This window comes from Odocoileus virginianus, chromosome 16 (assembly GCF_023699985.2).
Source record: "Odocoileus virginianus isolate 20LAN1187 ecotype Illinois chromosome 16, Ovbor_1.2, whole genome shotgun sequence".
NCBI lineage: Eukaryota > Metazoa > Chordata > Mammalia > Artiodactyla > Cervidae > Odocoileus > Odocoileus virginianus.
This window is the reverse complement of record NC_069689.1, coordinates 20,021,195-20,039,247: the sequence shown is the minus strand read 5'-3', so window position 1 is coordinate 20,039,247 and position 18,053 is coordinate 20,021,195. Positions and strand designations below refer to the sequence as shown.

General features: G+C 48.6%; 2 protein-coding genes across 4 annotated transcripts in view; one reads left to right on the top strand and one right to left on the bottom strand.

Annotated features, from left to right (window-relative positions):
* CCDC88C (coiled-coil domain containing 88C) overlaps positions 1-13,307 on the bottom strand; it is a 144,406-nt gene extending 131,099 nt beyond the window's left edge. For 2 of the 3 annotated variants that reach the window (XM_020875940.2, XM_070477950.1), the window contains exons 1-3: positions 13,071-13,306; positions 12,205-12,305; positions 3,188-3,296 (exon numbers count right to left, since the gene is read on the bottom strand). In XM_020875940.2, the coding sequence (XP_020731599.2) occupies positions 3,188-3,296; positions 12,205-12,305; positions 13,071-13,130 (270 nt within the window). In that variant the 5' untranslated portion in view covers positions 13,131-13,306. Of the gene's footprint in view, positions 1-3,187; positions 3,297-12,204; positions 12,306-13,070 lie in introns of all 3 variants that reach the window. The other variant, XM_070477949.1, reaches the window with a different exon arrangement.
* LOC139038633 (basic salivary proline-rich protein 3-like) lies at positions 13,129-16,473 on the top strand. The gene is made up of 2 exons (XM_070477525.1): positions 13,129-14,275; positions 15,515-16,473. Exons 1-2 carry the CDS (start codon positions 13,129-13,131, stop codon positions 15,556-15,558), a joined length of 1,191 nt encoding a protein of 396 aa, XP_070333626.1. The 3' UTR covers positions 15,559-16,473.
* Positions 16,474-18,053: the final 1,580 nt, after the last annotated feature.

Below are 18,053 nucleotides of genomic sequence, written 5' to 3'. Positions count from 1 at the left end.
CCCCAGAAGAAGGTCAAAGATCTTTTTTTGTCTCTGCAGGTTTTCAGGAACAAAACTTGAGCTTCCTTGTGAAAGAAGCCCATGCTATTCACGAGAGGCCCCGTCCCTCCTGACTCTCCCGGCCCCATGTGCCTCAGGAAAGAAGGGGACAGCTTGGGGAGTGAAAGCAAACCACTGCTGGGCAAACAAGACCCGGGGCTGGATTCGGTGACCCCACTGTGTCTACTGAAACGCCACGGCAAGAGGAAGTCCCCGTCCCGGAAGGGTGACCTCCCACCCTCCCCAGCCACCCTGGCCAGAGTAAGAACTTCATTGGTCTCACATCACCTCAAGACCTCACAATTTGCAGGGCCTCTCTCAAAACGGGACACTGGGCAGTACTTCTTTTGGAAAACTTTCTTGAATGTCACTTGAAAATAATAACCGATTATGTTTATGCTACAATTGTCAGGTGGGAGGGAAAAAAGGCAGGATATGCAATTGTATATAAGGCATGACTACCATGGAATAAAACACAAAAACTATTCATGCAAAAACTGGAAGGAAACACTAAAAATGTTAATAGTGATTGTCTCTGGGTACTGGGGTTCTGAGCGGTTCTTTTCTTTTTGCAACTTGTTTGTTTTCTAAGAGGTTGTTTATAAAGAGCACATATTATTTACATAACCAGAACTAAGCTTTATTTTACAATAAGTTGGAAGGAAAAAACAACAGAACGCTGCCCACACCTAAGCTGTGTCAGTGCAAAAGGGCAATGTCCTGCCAGCTTCCTCCAAGTGTGCGGGGCTGACCGAGGGGCAGGGACGGCTCACGGCCTTCAGAGAGTGCTTTCAGCAAACACTGCTCCGGGCTGGGGTTGAGGCTGTCCACGCACACCAGCCCTGCCCTCAAAGAGCGAAGAGCTCAGAAACAGAACAACGATGCAGGGGTCTTCTTTTCTACCTGTAAGTCCTTCGGGGCCCTGAGAACGGACTAGTGATCGTCTCCTTCCAGAGACTGCTGCGCATCTTGTAGAACTCGGCTCAGTGACCCCAAGAACAGCAAACTGCCTCCAAGTACTATAGAGGGTCTCAAGCCCTTTGGACGACCCAGAGTGGGCTGTCAGAGGTGATCGCACCACCAGCATGTGTATTCCTGGGCCGGCAAGCCCAGAGGGCAGTACCCGCCAGGCCAAGCAGCCTGCAGTAAGCGCCTGAGTGCTGCAAGCTACACACAGACCCAGAAATCTCACCTCCATCCCAACCCTTCACCACGGCCATCAGGGAGGGTTACCACCTCCCAGCCACACCTGGGGTGGGAGACACACCTGTCCAGAGCTGGGGATCTCGTCTCCAACTGTTACGACCATCCACTTCCCCTGGCACTTGCACACAGCGTGGAAAGCACTGCGTGAGTGCTAAATCGCTTCAGTCGTGTCTGACTCTGTGCGACCCTATGGACTGTAGGCCGCCAGGCTCCTCTGTCCATGGGATTCTCCAGGCAAGAATACTGGAGTGGGTTGCCATGCCCTTCTCCAGGGGATCTTCCCAACCCAGGGATCGAATCCACATCTCTTACCTCTACTGCCCGACAGCCAGTATGGCCACCAGACAGCCTGCTCCACGCCCAGGCCCAAGTTCACGGGCAGCACCAGGTTCTGCAGAATGTGGCTGTCATGTGGGAAGAACTAGCTGAGACCCACCGGCTGACAGTATTCCTGGCCCTGGGTGTGGCTCTCCTAGCAAGGAAACAAACCCTCACCAGCCCCTAGATCCAGCTCGTGCAGGGCACCCCCCAGCCCTTCCTCAGCACAAGCAGCATCTGTTACTAAAAGCATGGATCTGCTGCTCAGCCACCCAGAGGTTGCTCAGAGTGCCCACGGTGCTGGGCTACCAACGGGCCCTGGAACGAGCACCGGCGGGGGGCTGGCTGAACTGACCATAAAGCAAAGGCATCCAGTACCCCCACCCCAGAGGGAGGAAGATGGAAATTATCGTCTCAGAAAACCCATGACATGTCCACTCCCTCCTTCACCCATCTTTTCTCAAACTCAGCAGCACCTGCAGCCCTCTGCAGGAAGCGGACAAGCACACGGCCCGACGCCTCGGCGCAAACTCCATCCGGCCGCCTGTCCAGTGACCCCGGTGACCTCAGGACCCGCACGGCTGCAAGAGGGCAGAGAGGGAAGCCACAGCTGGCCGGAGGGCTTCCTCAAGGCGACAGGGACCTCATCGCTCTGAAGATGCTCCAGAACCGAGACAAAGTTACAGCCCAGGAGGCAGAGGGCTCCGTGAAACCCCAGCATGAATCCGGGAGCGCCGGGCTATTGAGCAGTGACTCTCAAACTGTGTCCCTGGGGTCCTGAGAACCCCCCGAGATGCCCCGGAGGGCGAGGAGGGGGCTGAGCAGAGGGCATTCGAGCCCCCAAGTCACTCAGAGTTGCCAGGGCTTCCCTTGGGGGCTCGAGAAAATTCACATGGGGCTAAAAAGTTTCACAGCTAAGTTTGACAAACCCAGGCTCCAAAGTGCACACTTTAAAATCTACTTCCTGTCAATGCCTCCACATAAAGATCATGAACATCAAAGATCCTCGCCCAACTGGCCCAAAGCTAGGATGGGGGTTTCACAGCCCTTCCCCTTCGGGCCCTCTTGCCTGACCCACCCACCGGCGAGCTGAGATATGGGGAGCCTTTCACAGGCAGACACCCCAACTGAACCCCGGTACTTTTGTCTGCCAGCTGAGGGCTGGATGATTTCATATTTAGCCCGAACACAACCCTTCTGAGGTCCTTCTCGCCCTCAACCCCTTGAATCACTCCCGTACAGACTCGCCGAGCTATGGGCGATAATCGTGCAGGGTGCCCCTCCCAGAGCTCTCCCCAGCCAGGCCCCCTGCAACTGTGAGCTGGGGCTGCGGCTGCAGACCACAGCTCATCTCCGGGCCCCCCCAGCACCAGGCACGGTGCAGTGACCACGACTCAAAGCACGTTTGCTGGGCAGAGCAAAGCGATCCCACCTCTGACCCTTCTCACAATGCCAGAGAAAAGATGCATGTGCAAACACGCCTAGTGTCAACAGGCAGCTGCCTGGCCACCACTTCCTCTCGGCTTCCTGTGGGGAAACCGTTCGTTCGAATGAAGGTATTGCCGGACGCACAGCAGGACTCGGGAGGTTGGGGGGCTGGTGAGAGCGGGGAGGACCGCCTTACCTGGTAGTAGGTCTTGATGTTTCTCACCAAGATGGTCAAGTTCTGAATGCGAAGGTTCACATCGTTGTTCACGTGCTTGTTGATGCGTTGATTTGTTGGCCTGGGATCTCTAGTGGGGGAGGGGGTTAAAAAATGATGAGAATGGAAATTGCACCTCTCAGCCCCTGCCACACCCCATCCTACCCCCGAACGCTGAGTCCTCTCCAAACCTAGGTCACTATGCAGCTGTGACGAGCGTGGCTCAGGTCAAATCCTAAGTCTGCTACTGCCCAACTGTGGAACCCTCAGGGGAGGCACACCACTTTCTGTGCCCCCTCCCCAAGCACCAAACCCACCACCGCCTGCCCTTATTCAATATTAGTTTTGCCCCCACTGCTGGCAGCAGCCATAAACAACCAGGTGTCAATGCAGACCTAAAATGACACTGTATAAAAGTCAGTTTTTGTTGCTCAGTCTGTAAGTCGTGTCTGACTCTTTTGAGACCCCCATGGGCTGTATAGCCTGCCAGGCTCCTCTGATCATGGGATTTCCCAGGCAAGAATACTGGAGCAGGTTGCCATTTCCTTCTCCAGGGGGATCTTCCCAACCCAGGGATTGAACTCCTGTCTCCTAGCACTGGCAGGTGGATTTCTTTTTCTTTTTTTTTTTTAACCACTGAGCCACCAATAACCTACCCCAAAATATATTTCCAGATTAAAGAGAGCAGGACTTCCCTGGTGGTAGAGTGGCTAGGAGTCCACCTATCAATGCAGGGGACACGGGTTTGATCCCTGTTCCGGGAAGATCCCACATGCCGTGGGACAACTAAAGTACGTGTGCCCGACTCCTGAAGCCCATGTGCCTAGAGCCCCGTGTCTGCAGCAAGAGAAGTCAGCACATGAGAAGCCTGTGTACCCCACTGGAGGGCACCCCCTGCTCACTGCAACTACAGAAAGGCCGCAGGCAGCAACAGAGACCCAGTGTAAGCAGACATAAATAAATATTGTTAAAAACTTGAGAGAGCCAACTTATTACATAAAAGATAAAAAAGGATTAAAAGCTAAAAGCCAAACCAAGCAAACTGTGTGAAACATCAAGAAAGCAGGGAAAATGGTACATTTTCTGACTTCATAAAAATGAGCAAAATCATCAACGTTCCACTTCACATGGGTCTCCTGCATGTGTCAGAGTGTTCATGCCTGTGATTTACATTCCAGGCAGACACTTCTGGCTCAGAAAACTGCCACCGTGAGTCTGTGACACTATGTCGGGTATGCCACACCCTACAACAAATGCTAAGAGACACAGATAATTGATGTGGAGAGTCCCCAAAGTGTCATTTCTTTTCCAAACTCAGGCAAAAGGCAGGTCTGGTTGTGATGAAACTAAAAATCTGAATCAAGTGATTTATAATATCACTCATCTACATACAGGACATTTCTCAAAAATTCCCAGTGTTAAAGATGTTTTCTATTTGGAGAACAGACTCGACAAGAATGGATTTTCACTCCCCCTCCCCGCCACGTACCACACACTGCTTTCTTTTCCTAACAAAGTCCTCCCGCCCATTCGACTGTCCCAAGACACCATGAAGGATGTCTCATTCAAATGAGGGCTGTCTTCATGGTTTCATCTGTCATCCGAGCCCTGTGATGAGGGTGCTGAGCCTCCGGGGGGCTGGTGTGACGGAAGAGAGACAGATCTCTTCCCCCTTCCTTGGTACCCAGGCCCCTCATTGATGATCGTGGGAGCACAGGAAGGGGAATTTGGGGAGTAAAGCAAATCAATCTCAATGCCATTCAGCTCTTTCAAAGCCAATAATTTATACAAGATTAACCAATAGGAAAAAAAAATCTACAAACTGAAATTATTTCAAATATCACTGCAGGCACAATTTCTTAATAACACAAGCTGTTTAAAATTCAACCATTAAGTAAATATTTGATATAAACACTATGAGTCCCAACACTGTATTGCATGTGTGCAAACCCCTTTATGAATCACACTGCCATAATCAGCCATGGATTTTATTCAATCATCCTGCCTCCCCTAAAACAGTCATATATGAACATGTTGGGGCAATCAGAGGACCTCTTTTCAACTGTCCCAACATTTTTCCTGGGATAACATTTCTTACTGTCCCTACATAGTACAGAGTCCTGCCAAGCCATTTACATGTCTCTTCTGGAGCCATTCATTACTGAGAAAATGAAGGTTAACAGTTGCGTGGAAATTAATTTAGCTATAGAGACGGCATTCAGAATTTAAACCACAAAGGCAATTTAGCTACAGAAGTGTACCTAGCATGACAAAATAATTTATCTTAAGGGTGCAATTCTCCTTTTACTATAGAGACCTGAAGAGATGAGAGGCAATTTCATAAAGTGATGAATGTGCTTCTTACAACAGGAGAACGCAGGGCTTCCCAGGTGGCTTAGTGGTAAAGAATCCGCCTGCCAGTGCAGGGGACACGGGTTCGATCCCTAGGGAAGATTCCACATGCCGCAGGGCAATTAAACCCATGTGCCACAACCACTGAGCCTGTGCCCTAGGGCCCAGGAGCCAAAACAGAGAAGCTACTGCAATGAGAAGCCTACACATCACAACTAAGACCCAGCACCATTAACAAATACATATTTTTTTTAAAAAATAGAACTTGAGAAGATGCAGGTCCCAGTTTTCATTCAGTCAGACGGGACCACCTGAGGAGTACCAGGAGCTGGAGGACCTTAACACACACATGGATGTTCATTGCACAAGCAAAGGCAAAACACACACCCAGGGTTTGGGCCTGGGAGGCCATCAGGTGACCGGGGGAGCCTCTGACCATCCTCACTCCTGTTAACCTCTAGTTCTGGGAAGCAACAGCTAATGGAAACAACATTCCAAAAGAGCTCACGTTTAGTATATGAATAATTAGACTAACTATCATGATCATTATATTAGCACTCCTTCCTTTAACTACGGCTCTCAAGGTAAAGAGAGATTAGGAAATAAATCGAACAGCAGGCAACTCTGGTTAAGGAAGGCCTATCCCCTCTTGGCCCAGCACTGCATAACTACCTCCCGTCCCAAAGCAAGAAATGGGTCAGCAGCCACTGATTCAGGTCTGGAAATGGGGCCCAGGATGGAACAAAGTTCTCTAGGCCCCATTGGGCTCATCTGCCAGGTGACCACAGGACCCTTGCAGCCCTAATACCGTTCTAGGAAGGCCAGGGCTGTATTGGCCAATGTGGTTCTTGATCCCAGGAAGATCATAGAACTACTGCAAGGCTGTCTCCCTGAAAGCCATCACCAACAACAAGGATCTCTTTATACGACAGTCCTAGAACACAAAAGCCTGACAGCCCCACATCACGATGTGTGGCACACACACAGGACAGGAGAGAGACAAGGGTGCAAGAAAGTGTCTAGTAGCTTGTCTGAACTTGGAGACAAATAAGTCCAAAGTGCAGGGCCCTGAAGGCTTTCTTCTTGTATAAAAAAAAAAAAAAAAAAGAAAGAAAGAAATCACTCTCCCTAAAATTTCAAAGAGAACTATAATTTAGACTTATAGCAACCTTGCCTCCCTCCTTTGAGAAAGGGTCAGCCCCGAACTTTTCATCATATTCCAATGACTCCTAAATTTAAAATTGAATCCAGGAAAAAAAAACACCCCAAATCAAGAAACCATGTTTGGGAACTTCCCTGGCAGTCCAGTGGTTAGGACTCCATGCTTCCAATGCAGGGTGCACAGGTTCAATCCCTGGTCAGGGAATTAAGATCCCACATGCCATGTGGTACGGCCAAAAATTTTTAAAAATAAAGAAGAAATTATGTTTGATACAAATGATAGAGATATTGATAATCTATCATAGATATAAAAAAAGGTTGAGCCCAACTTTGTATAAAAATACATTAGGAAGATGTATGTATAAACCACAGACAACATCTGGGAGACACCAGAATATTACTACTACCTTGACATGGTAAAATTATAGGCAATTTTTGTTTTGCTCATCTGTATCTTCTTCCTGGAGGAGGAAACGGCAATCCACTCCAGTAGCCCAACAGACAGAGGAGGCTGGTGGGCTACAGCCCATGAGGTTGCAAAGAGTCAGAAGTGACTGAGCATACACAAGCATCTATATGTTCCTACCCTTCTACAACGAACATGAATTTTTTCACTTAATTTTTACAGACGCAAGGCTCCATGAAGAGTGTCACCTGCTGCAGCCATGAAAGAACATCACTTAAGTTCATGAGTAAACATCTATTTTGCTGCAACGCTTTGGCACCAACACAAACTCATTCAACTAACGAGTATCTGCCTCTTTAGCCTTAGCTTTAACATCTGCAAAATGGGAACGTAACTCCTCTTCCAGCACCCTAAGGGAAAAACTTACCCTTCAAATGTTTTTTTATTTTTCTTCACTCCTGAGTAAATCACTTTTAAAAGATTTACTTATTGTTTAATCGGAGGATAACTGCGTTACAATGTTGTGTTGGCTTCTGCCATGCAGCAACGTGAATCAGCCGTAGGTATACATGTCGCCTCACTCTTAAACCTCCCTCCCACCTCATCCCGCCCCTCAAGGTTGTCCCAGAGCACTGGGTTGAGCTCCCTGCATCCTACAGCAAATTCCCACTGGCTATCTAGTTTACATAGGGCGATGTATATGTGTCAATGCTCAACTGGTCCCAACCAATGCTCTCGATTGGTCCCAACCTTTCCTTCCCTTACAGAAGGTAACGTGTATGTTTCAGTGCTGCTCCTCAATTCAGCGCACTCTCTCCTCCCTGCCCCACCCGGCTCCCGCTGGGTCCACAAGTCCATTATCTATGTCTGTGTCTCTATTGTTGCCCCACATATAGGGTCATCAGAACCATTTTTCTAGATTCCATATATACACATTAATATACAATACTCCAAATGCTTTTTAGAAGCTTAAGGAACTCTTTCATTGGCCTGAGGATATTTCCAACTTCTGAATAATGAATATATTATCTGTAATTTTGCAGCTAACACAAGGGGTTAGAAAGGAGTCTGAACAAAGCAAACAGTGTTGGATTTAACGTAGGCTTTGCCCAGGTACAAGCTTTCAGTTCCAGTTTCCAACTGCACTCAACAGCCACTGCATCGACTCAGGTGTCCACTCCCACAGGGACAGATGCGCACCAGCACACACGTGTGACCACACACACAAAGCCAGCTTCAGGCCTCACTAACAGTGATGACCGACATGACTGACATTCATTGGGCATTTCCTATACATGCATAATCGTATTTAATCCTCCCCAAATCTATAAAATACCATCCCGCTTATTACAGATCAGGAAGTGGAGGCTTAGAGAGTTTAAGTAATTTGCCCAGCGTAACAGAACTAGTATAGCAGAGGGAAGATTTGAATTTGTCTGCCTGATGCTAGAGTCAGAGCCCTTTTTCTTTTCTTTCTTTTTTTTTTTTTTGAGTATTTTCTTTTGGGCTTCCCTGATAGCTCAGTTGGCAAAGAATCCGCTTGCAATGCAGGAGATCCCAGATCGATTCCTGGATCGGCAAGATCCACTGGAGAAGGGATAGTCTACCCACTCCAGTATTCTTGGGCTTCCCTTGTGACTCAGTTGATAAAGAATCTACCTGCAATGTGGGAGATGTGGGTTCAATCCCTGGGTTGGGAAGATCCCCTGGAGAAGGGAAAGGCTTCCCACTCCAGTATTCTGGCCTGGAGAATTCCATGGACTGTATAGTCCATGGGGTCATAAAGAGTCAGACAGGACTGAGCGACTTTCACTGTTTAAAGTCTTTATTGAATTTATTACAATACTGCGTCTGTTTTATGTTTTAGCTTTTTGGCTGTAAGACATGTGGGATCTCAGCTCCCTAACCAAGAATCGAACCTGCACCCTCTGCCTTGGAAGGCAAAGTCTCAACCACTGGACCACTGGGGAAGTCCCTGGAGTCAGAGCTCTTAATTTTCCTATGAGACTGTGAAAAGCATGTCCAAAGTGAATTAGACACCTTGTTTTCCCCTTGGGGACCAGTAGGCACCCAGGGAAAGTGCATCCACAGAGGAGCTATTCAGCAAGTTTTCCCAAGCTGCTCCATCCACGCCACTCAATGCTTCACTTTCATTCAGGACTTCTCCTGGACCTGGGCCTCCCCTGAAAGCTGAGCCCATAGGGCTCTCCTGCTTTCAGGCACTGATGTCACCCAGAGGCCTGGCCGAGAGACTACCACTCCAGCCTTCTTCAGTTGCCGGAGACAATGGCCAGGTGCAGTCACGTGACCCCCAGCCAGCCCCCATATGGCTCTCAGTGTTAGGTAACACGCCTCTTGTCTGTGCTCTGGCAACACATTAGCACATTGCTCTCTGCAATTTTCTCAGCTCCTACCAACCTGGAGAGAGTTTATCTAAATAGGCGAACTGCACACAGTAGGGGCTACCAGCATGGGAGATAAGGCAGAACAGCCTTATCGCTTACCCGCTAGTTAGCCTGACACTCGGCAGAAGTGGAAACAGGCTTGGCTTAAGTACAGTGTTAGATGTGGGGCTAGGATGTGGGGCTAGGATGTGGGTCCCAGAGTCCAGTTTTGCCCTCCGTCTCATTAGGAGAGGGCTAAGACTTAAGAATTATTAAGAGACTAAGAACACAGGGGGAAAGTAGACTGAAAAAAAAAAAAAAAGAACTTTTAAGCGGTGACGCAACTCCTTTCTGGATTAAGAAGGGAGATATATAACTACATAACTGACACCAACACTTACTAGGGGGCAGGCACTGTGTTAATTGCTAACACATCACTCACTTCATCCTCACAACCATCTCTTAAGGGAAGTACCTTCCTTCCCATTCTACAGATGAGGAAACTGACATGGTAAATGATGTGTCCAGCGGCACAGGGCTTGCATGAGACCTAGGGTTTGAACAAGCGGGTTACACAGGCTTTTGACACCAGGGCTGAAACTTTCTTTTTAAACTGAGGTCCTTTTTACACAGGGTGAAATGCATGTATCTTAAGTTACAGCTTGATGAGTTTTGAAAACTGAAATATACTCCAGCCAATACATGGACCATTTTTACCGCCCTTAGAAGTTCCCCTGTGGACCATCCTGGTGGTCCAGTGGCTGACTCCATGCTCCCAATGCAGAGGGCTCCGGTTCGACCCCTGGGTCAGGGAACTAGATCTCACATGCCAGAACCAAGACCTGGACCAGCCAGCCAAATAAATAAATATTAAAGAAAAGAAGTTCCCTTGTGCCCCCTTTCCGATCAACCCCTACCTACTTCCAAGAGAAAACAATGCTGATTTGTCACCTGGAGCAGGGTTATTTTGATCACTCACTCAGTAAACCGCATGCAAGTGGCACCTCTCCCTCCTCATGTCCTTCTAGAAAGTCACCCAGCTTCCCCACTGCTCTTTCTTGGTGCCTAACTCTGGCCAAAGGACCCAGAACCATTGCTTGAGGCCTGAGAAGCTGCTAACATATCAGTTCTCACTTGCAGGACCATTACCTTGGCACATCAGAGGAGAAAGTAACATTGAAAATTGTCAAGGGGAAGGGAGAAGCCCTTCAAGCTGCATTTAGCTGCGGGGCCAAGTGTGAACAAGTGATGAGCTGGCACTTCTCAAAGGAATGGTCCAACAGGCTTTCCTGATTTACAAGCAAGTGGTAAACGCTTTAGGAATTCCAAAGGTCAGGGAAGAAAGAGAAACAGTCCCAGGGCTTTTGTTCTCCCCTCGCCTGGGTGTAAAACCCTGAATGAAAAAGCCAGGGTTACTGCTGGTTTTTTTAATTAAACAGGACAGGCTGAAATTTCACTGGTTGTTGTACCAATTGGAATCCAATAATTTTGGGGGGTCTAACAGAATGAAGCCGGGAAATAGTTGCCAGAACTTGAATATGCCATGAGACAACCCCAGGAAAACTCCTTCTTATGAACCAAGAAGTGCTGCCAAGCTGACAAGAGATTGGTTATTTTAGAATCTAATCAAACTCAAGACAGGTAACATTGGTAAGTGTCTTAAAAAACATTAAGACTGAGATGTCTCTGCCACAGCATGACATCAAGTAACTTATTACGCCACAGGAGCAATGTTCTCAGGAATTGTTTAAAATAGATCTTTGCAGGTAGATCTATTTAAACCTCTTTCGGAATATACCAAGGCTCACCGCTCCTCCTCCCACAGGGGCCACAAAGGCAGCTGATTCTCATCAGCTAATGAGTTTCTGCTCAAGATGACAACTTGCTTAGTTGCAGGTGAGTAGGTGAGCACCGGGGCCTGATCCACAGAGAACATTTGCTCCAAGTGCCTGTGAATCATACAGACACTCAGTTCCAATATGTTCCCTGCACTTTCTGAGTTAAAAACAGAATGCAGTGGCAGGAGCCAACACCTACATGTGGCAGGCTGTCAATCAGACAGGCGCTGCAGAATGCAGCAACAGGAAAGGATGTGGTCAGACAAACATGCTAGCAGGTGTAACCTCCACCAAAACTCCGTTTAAACCCACACCTCAAGACAAACAGTACCAAAGCATTCTGGCTCCCCAGGCCTCTCCCAACACAGGGCCTTTTAAATCCAGTTTATAAGAAGGAACTTAACCAATTGCACTTGCTCTGGGGCAACTGGAAACAAGATGAAAGGGAGGCAGAAACACAGGTGTCTTGACCTCGAATGAAACCTTATAGTCACTCACGGATGCTCTGGTCCCACCCGACACTTCCTGTAACCAGACACTCTCCGTTACAGCTCCTTGCCCCCAAAAGAAAGCTTGTTTTTTGTGTGTGTGTCAAACAACGCTTAAGTCCCTGAGTTTGAAGTCAATTGCAACATGTGGATGACAGTCACTCAATTTCAAATTCCTTTCATCAAACATCTGACCAAACCACTGTCCTGGAGTTCCTCACACTCAACAAACCAAGAAAAGACACCATTAATACCGAAATACCAGTGGGCCCACGTGCAGAGAACACTGCAACTTCACATTCCATTTCTACAACCTTAAATTCGACTTTCCGAGAAATCATTCCTTCCTTCCCCCCAGAAGGTAACTCACATTTGCAACATGATTTGGTTCAGAAAGATGCCATCCGCTAAATCCATGTACATGGTCAGGTTGTCCTGGTTGCCGCTTCCGAATGGGCCAAAAGTTTTCACCTGCGGGGAGGGGAACGCGGAGAATAAGGCAGTAAAAGTCACCCCCACGCGCTCAGTCTAAAGCTCTCCAGGCTGGCAGAGCCCCTGGGGGCAGGAGTCACCCACGGCCACCCACCCTTCCACAGCACCCTTCTCCCGGCCTCGCTCCCCTTCCCCGTGCCAGGCAACAGAAGCGAGACAGCAGAAAGAAAACTTCCTCGCCACTTCTCTGCGGCGTCTCAGAGTGCAAAGAAAATAAAATAAATAAAGGGGACTTTTCAATAAATTTCTCACGTCTCAGACCTATTGGAAATCACAGCGCCCACCCTAGCCTGTACACGTTCTTACTCGAAACCCCCTAATCCCCACTGCCCTACACCCGCTGGTCTCAAGGGCTCAGAAACTACACGAGGCTATTTTAGGGGAGTGGGTCCTTTTTCCGAGCGGTCAAGCCATGCGCCTAGGGTGACCACTAGGACCCTGTCGCTCCAGGGCCGCCGGCCCAACGCCCTGGCGGGAACAGGTGTACCCGCTCAGCCCCCAGCCCGGCCGAGAGCGAGGCGGGGTCCTGCACCCGGCGCGCCGGCTCCAGAGTTGGAAATAACCCCAGACCCTGGGACACTGACTCCGACGCTGGCTGGGGTGGGGGGTGGGCGGAGGGCACTTGGTGAGTCCTCTGGGTCCAAGGGCCCGGGGCCCCGGCTGGGTCGGGTCTAACTGCGACCGCCAGCGGGCGGGAGAGGAGCCGGTGCCCCAACAATGGGGCGGGGAACCAGGCACACTCACCCAGGTCACCAGCGGGCTCTGCAGGAAGAGCTCCATGAGCTCCGAGACCGTCACGTCCATGCTGAGGCTGCGCCCGCCGGCTCCGCGCCCCGCGTCCCCGTCCCCCGCGCCGAGGCACAAAGCGGCTCTGGCAGCGAGCGGCGGGCGCGGGGCTGCGGCGGCTCGCGCCCGGGAGACAAAGGCGGGGCGCGAGCCCACGTTCCGCGGCTTCGGCGGCCCCGCGCCCCGCCCGGGGCTGGGGGAAGGGGAGGGCCCGCCGCTCGGGGAGGAACAATGCGGGCGGCGGCCCCGCCCCTTGGCGGCCCTGGGCGATCGGCGCGCCGCCTCGCGGTGCAGCAGCCGGGAGTCCGGGCGCGGGCGCGGCGGCGCCGGCGGCCCGCACGTGTGCAGGGAGAGGGGGCGTCCCGGCCGCCCGCACGTGGGGCCGCCGCCGCGCGCAGATGCAGAGAGCGCGGCCTCGGCGGGCCCGGGGCCCCAACACGTGGCTCCTCGCTGCGCGCGTGCGTCGGTCACCCGGCCCCGGCGCCCGGTGCGGGCCCGAGCGCCAAAGAGCGTGAGTCGCGGCCTCTGCCTCCCCGGGTGCGCGCGTAGGAGACCGAGGGGGACCGGGGCGCGCTGCCCACCCAGGTCGATTCGGGCACAGCGCACGCTGGGGGCCCAGCGGAGCCCACCACCACCAGACTGGCGGCCCTCAAGCAGGTGCAGCCCATCGGTCGCGCGGAGCCTCCCAGGTGCCGCCGTGACCCCGCCCGGCTCCGTGGCCACAGGCCCAAGCCCGCCGGCCTCAGGTGCTGGGGTCGGCCTCGTGGGCAGGTGGGGCGCAGGCCCGGAAGTCAGAGGAGGAAAGTTGGTGTTGAGTTTAAGCCGTAGGAGCGCGACCTCTTGCGCCCCACCGTGCCACTCCCAGGCTGCTAGCCCTTTAGAAGTTCCCGCAGAAAAACGGGTGTTGTGGCCGCCCCGACCTGGATCCTCCCCAACTGGGACACCCCCTCCCTCCAACCCCAGCACCACCGCCGCTTTGCCAAGAGAGAAGCCAGATTCCGGATTCCTACTTGGGAGGACGTGGCGGCAACTTGGTGGTAGGCGACAGGAAAAAGGACAAGTGCCCCAACCGGATGGAAAGCCAGCCCTGGGCCCAGACCCACACCTCCCCGCTGAGACAGCTGCGGTGGATCGGGCGGTCTCTGCCACCTCACCTTGGGCCGGTAATAATTTCACACTACGATTCAGTCATTATTTAAAACATTTTACACAGTTAAACTAGTCGAATCCTCAAGAATTTCCCAGGTGAGCCCACCGGTGCAGTATTGACCTGAAAGCGCCTAGCATAATTGGTGGCAAGTATACAGTAGGCGCTAAATGGCTGCTGGTTTGCATGTGAAAGTTGACGCTGTCAAGCGTTGGGGCTGCGGCATCTGCCGGTGAAGTGTGGAATTGCAGTCGAGTTCTGTGGTAGTTGAGCGGGTGACGGAGTGAGATTTGTGGCCCTGCCAGGCTCCTCTGTCCATGGAAATTCCCAAGAATACTGGAGTTAGTTGCATGTTTCCTCCTCCAGGGGATCTTCCTGACCCAGGGATGGAACCCGGGTTTCCTGCTTTGGCAGGCGGATATTTTACCACTGAGCCACCTGGGAAGCCAGCCAAGTCGACTAGGGGATCCCTAAAAAGAAGTGCCAAATTCAGGATGATGGAAGGGAAAACGGGAGACTGCAGAAGAACTAAAATTTCGAGCTTATGTGGTTTTCTTGTGCACCAGAAATTCAATAATTCATAATTGCCTATATCATGAAATCAGTTGGAAAATAGATAAAATATTTATGCCCACCTCTGTTTAAAAAGCCCCTGTTCTGTGCGGCTGTGTTTTTTTTTTATATATATATATTGATCCCAACTATTCTGGAAAGACAAGGAGACGATCTTTAAAATTATTAGATAAATATAATCTTTCACACTAGGAAATACACTGGACAAACGCTTTTCTGACATTTGTTGCTGAGGACATTGACACCTCCTGGGCACAAATATGTCAGGAATTTCTGTTTGGGGGTCAGTTAGCTGCTGTGTCGATTCATTGTCATTGATGTGTCCGCAGTTCATTGGCTTAACCCCATTTCATTCTGTTCAGAAGGAGCTGACTGAGCATCCTTGTTCCCTGGTGAGGCAGGGTGTTAGGTAAACTGGATGGTGCCAGGTTGCAAGGGTGGAAGGCTTCACAGGGTTGGATGACCTGGACAAGGCACTTCCTAGAAATCCTCTCACTCCATAAAATCAGAATTAGGAGTTTCCTGTATGACTTTACAGGGTAATTTTGAAATTCAGATGATGGCGTGTAAAAGGGTCTATAAAGGAATCTTCCTCACTGTCTCCTCCTCATCTGTTGCCACTCCCCCCTGCCCCCGTCTACCATTGTTTTAATAAGAATTGTTTCCCTATGTTTCCATCCAGTTGGCCATAAACTTCAGGAAGCAAACACACAGACCGTCTATTAACCACTAAGCAGTAACCGTCCATCCCCTGTCCATCCAGACCATCCCTTGGGTTTCACTCTTATCTGAGACTTAACTGCTGCTGCTGCTAAGTCACTTCAGTCGTGTCTGACTCTGTGCGACCTCATAGACGGCAGCCCACCAGGCTCCTCCGTCCCTGGGATTCTCCAGGCAAGAACACTGGAGTGAGTTGCCATTTCCTTCTCCAGTGCGTGAAAGTGAGGTCCCTCAGTCATGTCTGACTCTTAGCGACCCCTGGGACTGCAGCCTACCAGATTCCTCCATGCATGGGATTTTCCAGGCAAGAGTACTGGAGCGGTTTGCCATTGCCTTCTCCAGAGACTTAACTATTTATTTACAATTTTTTTCTTGTTCATTCTGTATGAAAAGTAATTGCTTTGTGTATTGCTTCCTAGACAGAAGCAGTACTTTAATTATGTTCATTCTGATAAAGAAATTTTCTCCCTTTCTCAGAAAATGCTGGCTCAGCTGTGTAATCTAATGGCATCTCTGTAATTTGATAGGAGTTTTAAATAATTTGTACAACTTTAAGGAGGTGGGGAAGTGGCTCTTTGTTAATGTCTTTGTAATTAACTTGTTACAAGGAGCGTGTATTAATTTCATAATTAAATGTTTGTGTTAAAATACACATAACATAAAATTTACCATCTTAACATTTTTAAGTGTACAGTTCAATAGTATTAAGTACATTCACTTAGTTGTGCAGTCCTTGCCACCATCCATCCCCGTAACTCTTCATCCTGTAAATCTGACAATACCTATAACTTTCCATTCTCCCCCGCTCTAGCCCTTGGCAAACCTAATTCTGTTTTCTGTCTTTATTATTTTGACTACTCTAAGTGGAATCATAGAGTATTTGTCTTTTTGTAACAGGCTTATTTCACTCAGTATCATGTCCTTAAGACATGATATCCATGTTATAGCATATTACAGAATATCTTTCCTTTTTTAAAGCTGAATAATACTCGTCTGTGTGTGTGTGTGTGTTGAATTTTGCTTATCCATTCATCAGTGGATGGACACTTGGGTTGCTTCCATGTTTTAGCTATTGTGAATAATGCTGCTATGAACATGGGTTTACAGGTATCTCTGTAAGACCCTGCTTTTAATTCTTTTGGATGCATAGCCCGAAGTGGGATTGCTGCATCATTTGCTTAATCTATATTTTTTTAGGAACCTCCATACTGTTTTCCATAGTGGCTCTACCAGCTTACAGTCCCACCGACTATGCCCGAGGGTCCTTTTTTTCACATCTTTGCCGCCATTTGTTATCTTTTATCTTTCTAAGTTTCATCATTTTAACAGGTGTGATGTGATCACTTGGGTTTTTTATTTCCTTTTCCCTAATGATAGTGACGTATCCCTAAGATAGGTACATCTTTTCATGTACCTATTGGCTATTCGTGTATCTTCTTTGGAAAAATGTCTGTTCAAGTCCTTTGCCCATTTTAAAAATTGGATTATTTGTTGCTTTTTCCTGTGAGTTGTATGAGTTTATATATATATATATATACACACATACATATATACACATATAGACACATATATAGGGTTTTAACCCCATTATCAGATATATCATTAGCAAGTATTTTCTCCCATTCTATAGGTTGCCTTTCATCTTGTTGATTTTCTTTACTGTGCCAAACCTTTTTAACTTTTGTTGCCTTTTCTTTTGGCATCAGATCTAGAAAATCATGGCCAAGATTGATGTCAAGAACCATACATGGCAACGTTTTCTTCTGAGAATCTTTTTGTTGTCAGGTGTTACATTCAGCTAAATCTATTCTGAGTTAATTTGTGTGGATGGTGTAAGATAGGAGTTTAACTTCATTCTTTTGCATGTAGCTGTTCAGTTTTCCTGACACCATTTATTGAAGAGGCTGTCCTTTCCTCATTGCATGTTTTTGGCTCCTTTGTCATAAAATAATTGACCATACATGGGTGGGTTTATTTCTGGACTCTCTGTTCTGTTGAATTAACATATGTGATGTTTTTATTCAATACCATTCTATTTTGATTACTACAGCATTGTAATATAGTTTGAAATCTGGAAGCATCATGCCTCCAGCTATGTTGTTCTTTCTCAAGGTTGCTTTAACTATTCACGGTCTTTGTAGTTTCATATAAATTTTAGAAACTTTCCTGTTTCTGTGGAAAGTGCTTTTGGAATTTTGACAGGGGTTCCTCAGTCTGGTAATTGATTTGGGTTGTTTGGACATTTAAACAATATTAAATCTTCCAATCCATGAATATGGAATATCTTTCCATTTTATTTGTATCTTTGATTTCCCTCATCAATGTCTTGATAGTTTTCAGCGTATAGGTCTTTCACTTCCTTGGTTAAATTTATTCCTAAGTTGTTTTTTTTTTTGGTTGCAGTTTTACGTGGGATTATTTCCTTAATTTATGTTTCTGATAGTTATTGAGGTGTCAAAACACAATGATTTTTGTATATTGATTCTGTATCCTGCAGCTTT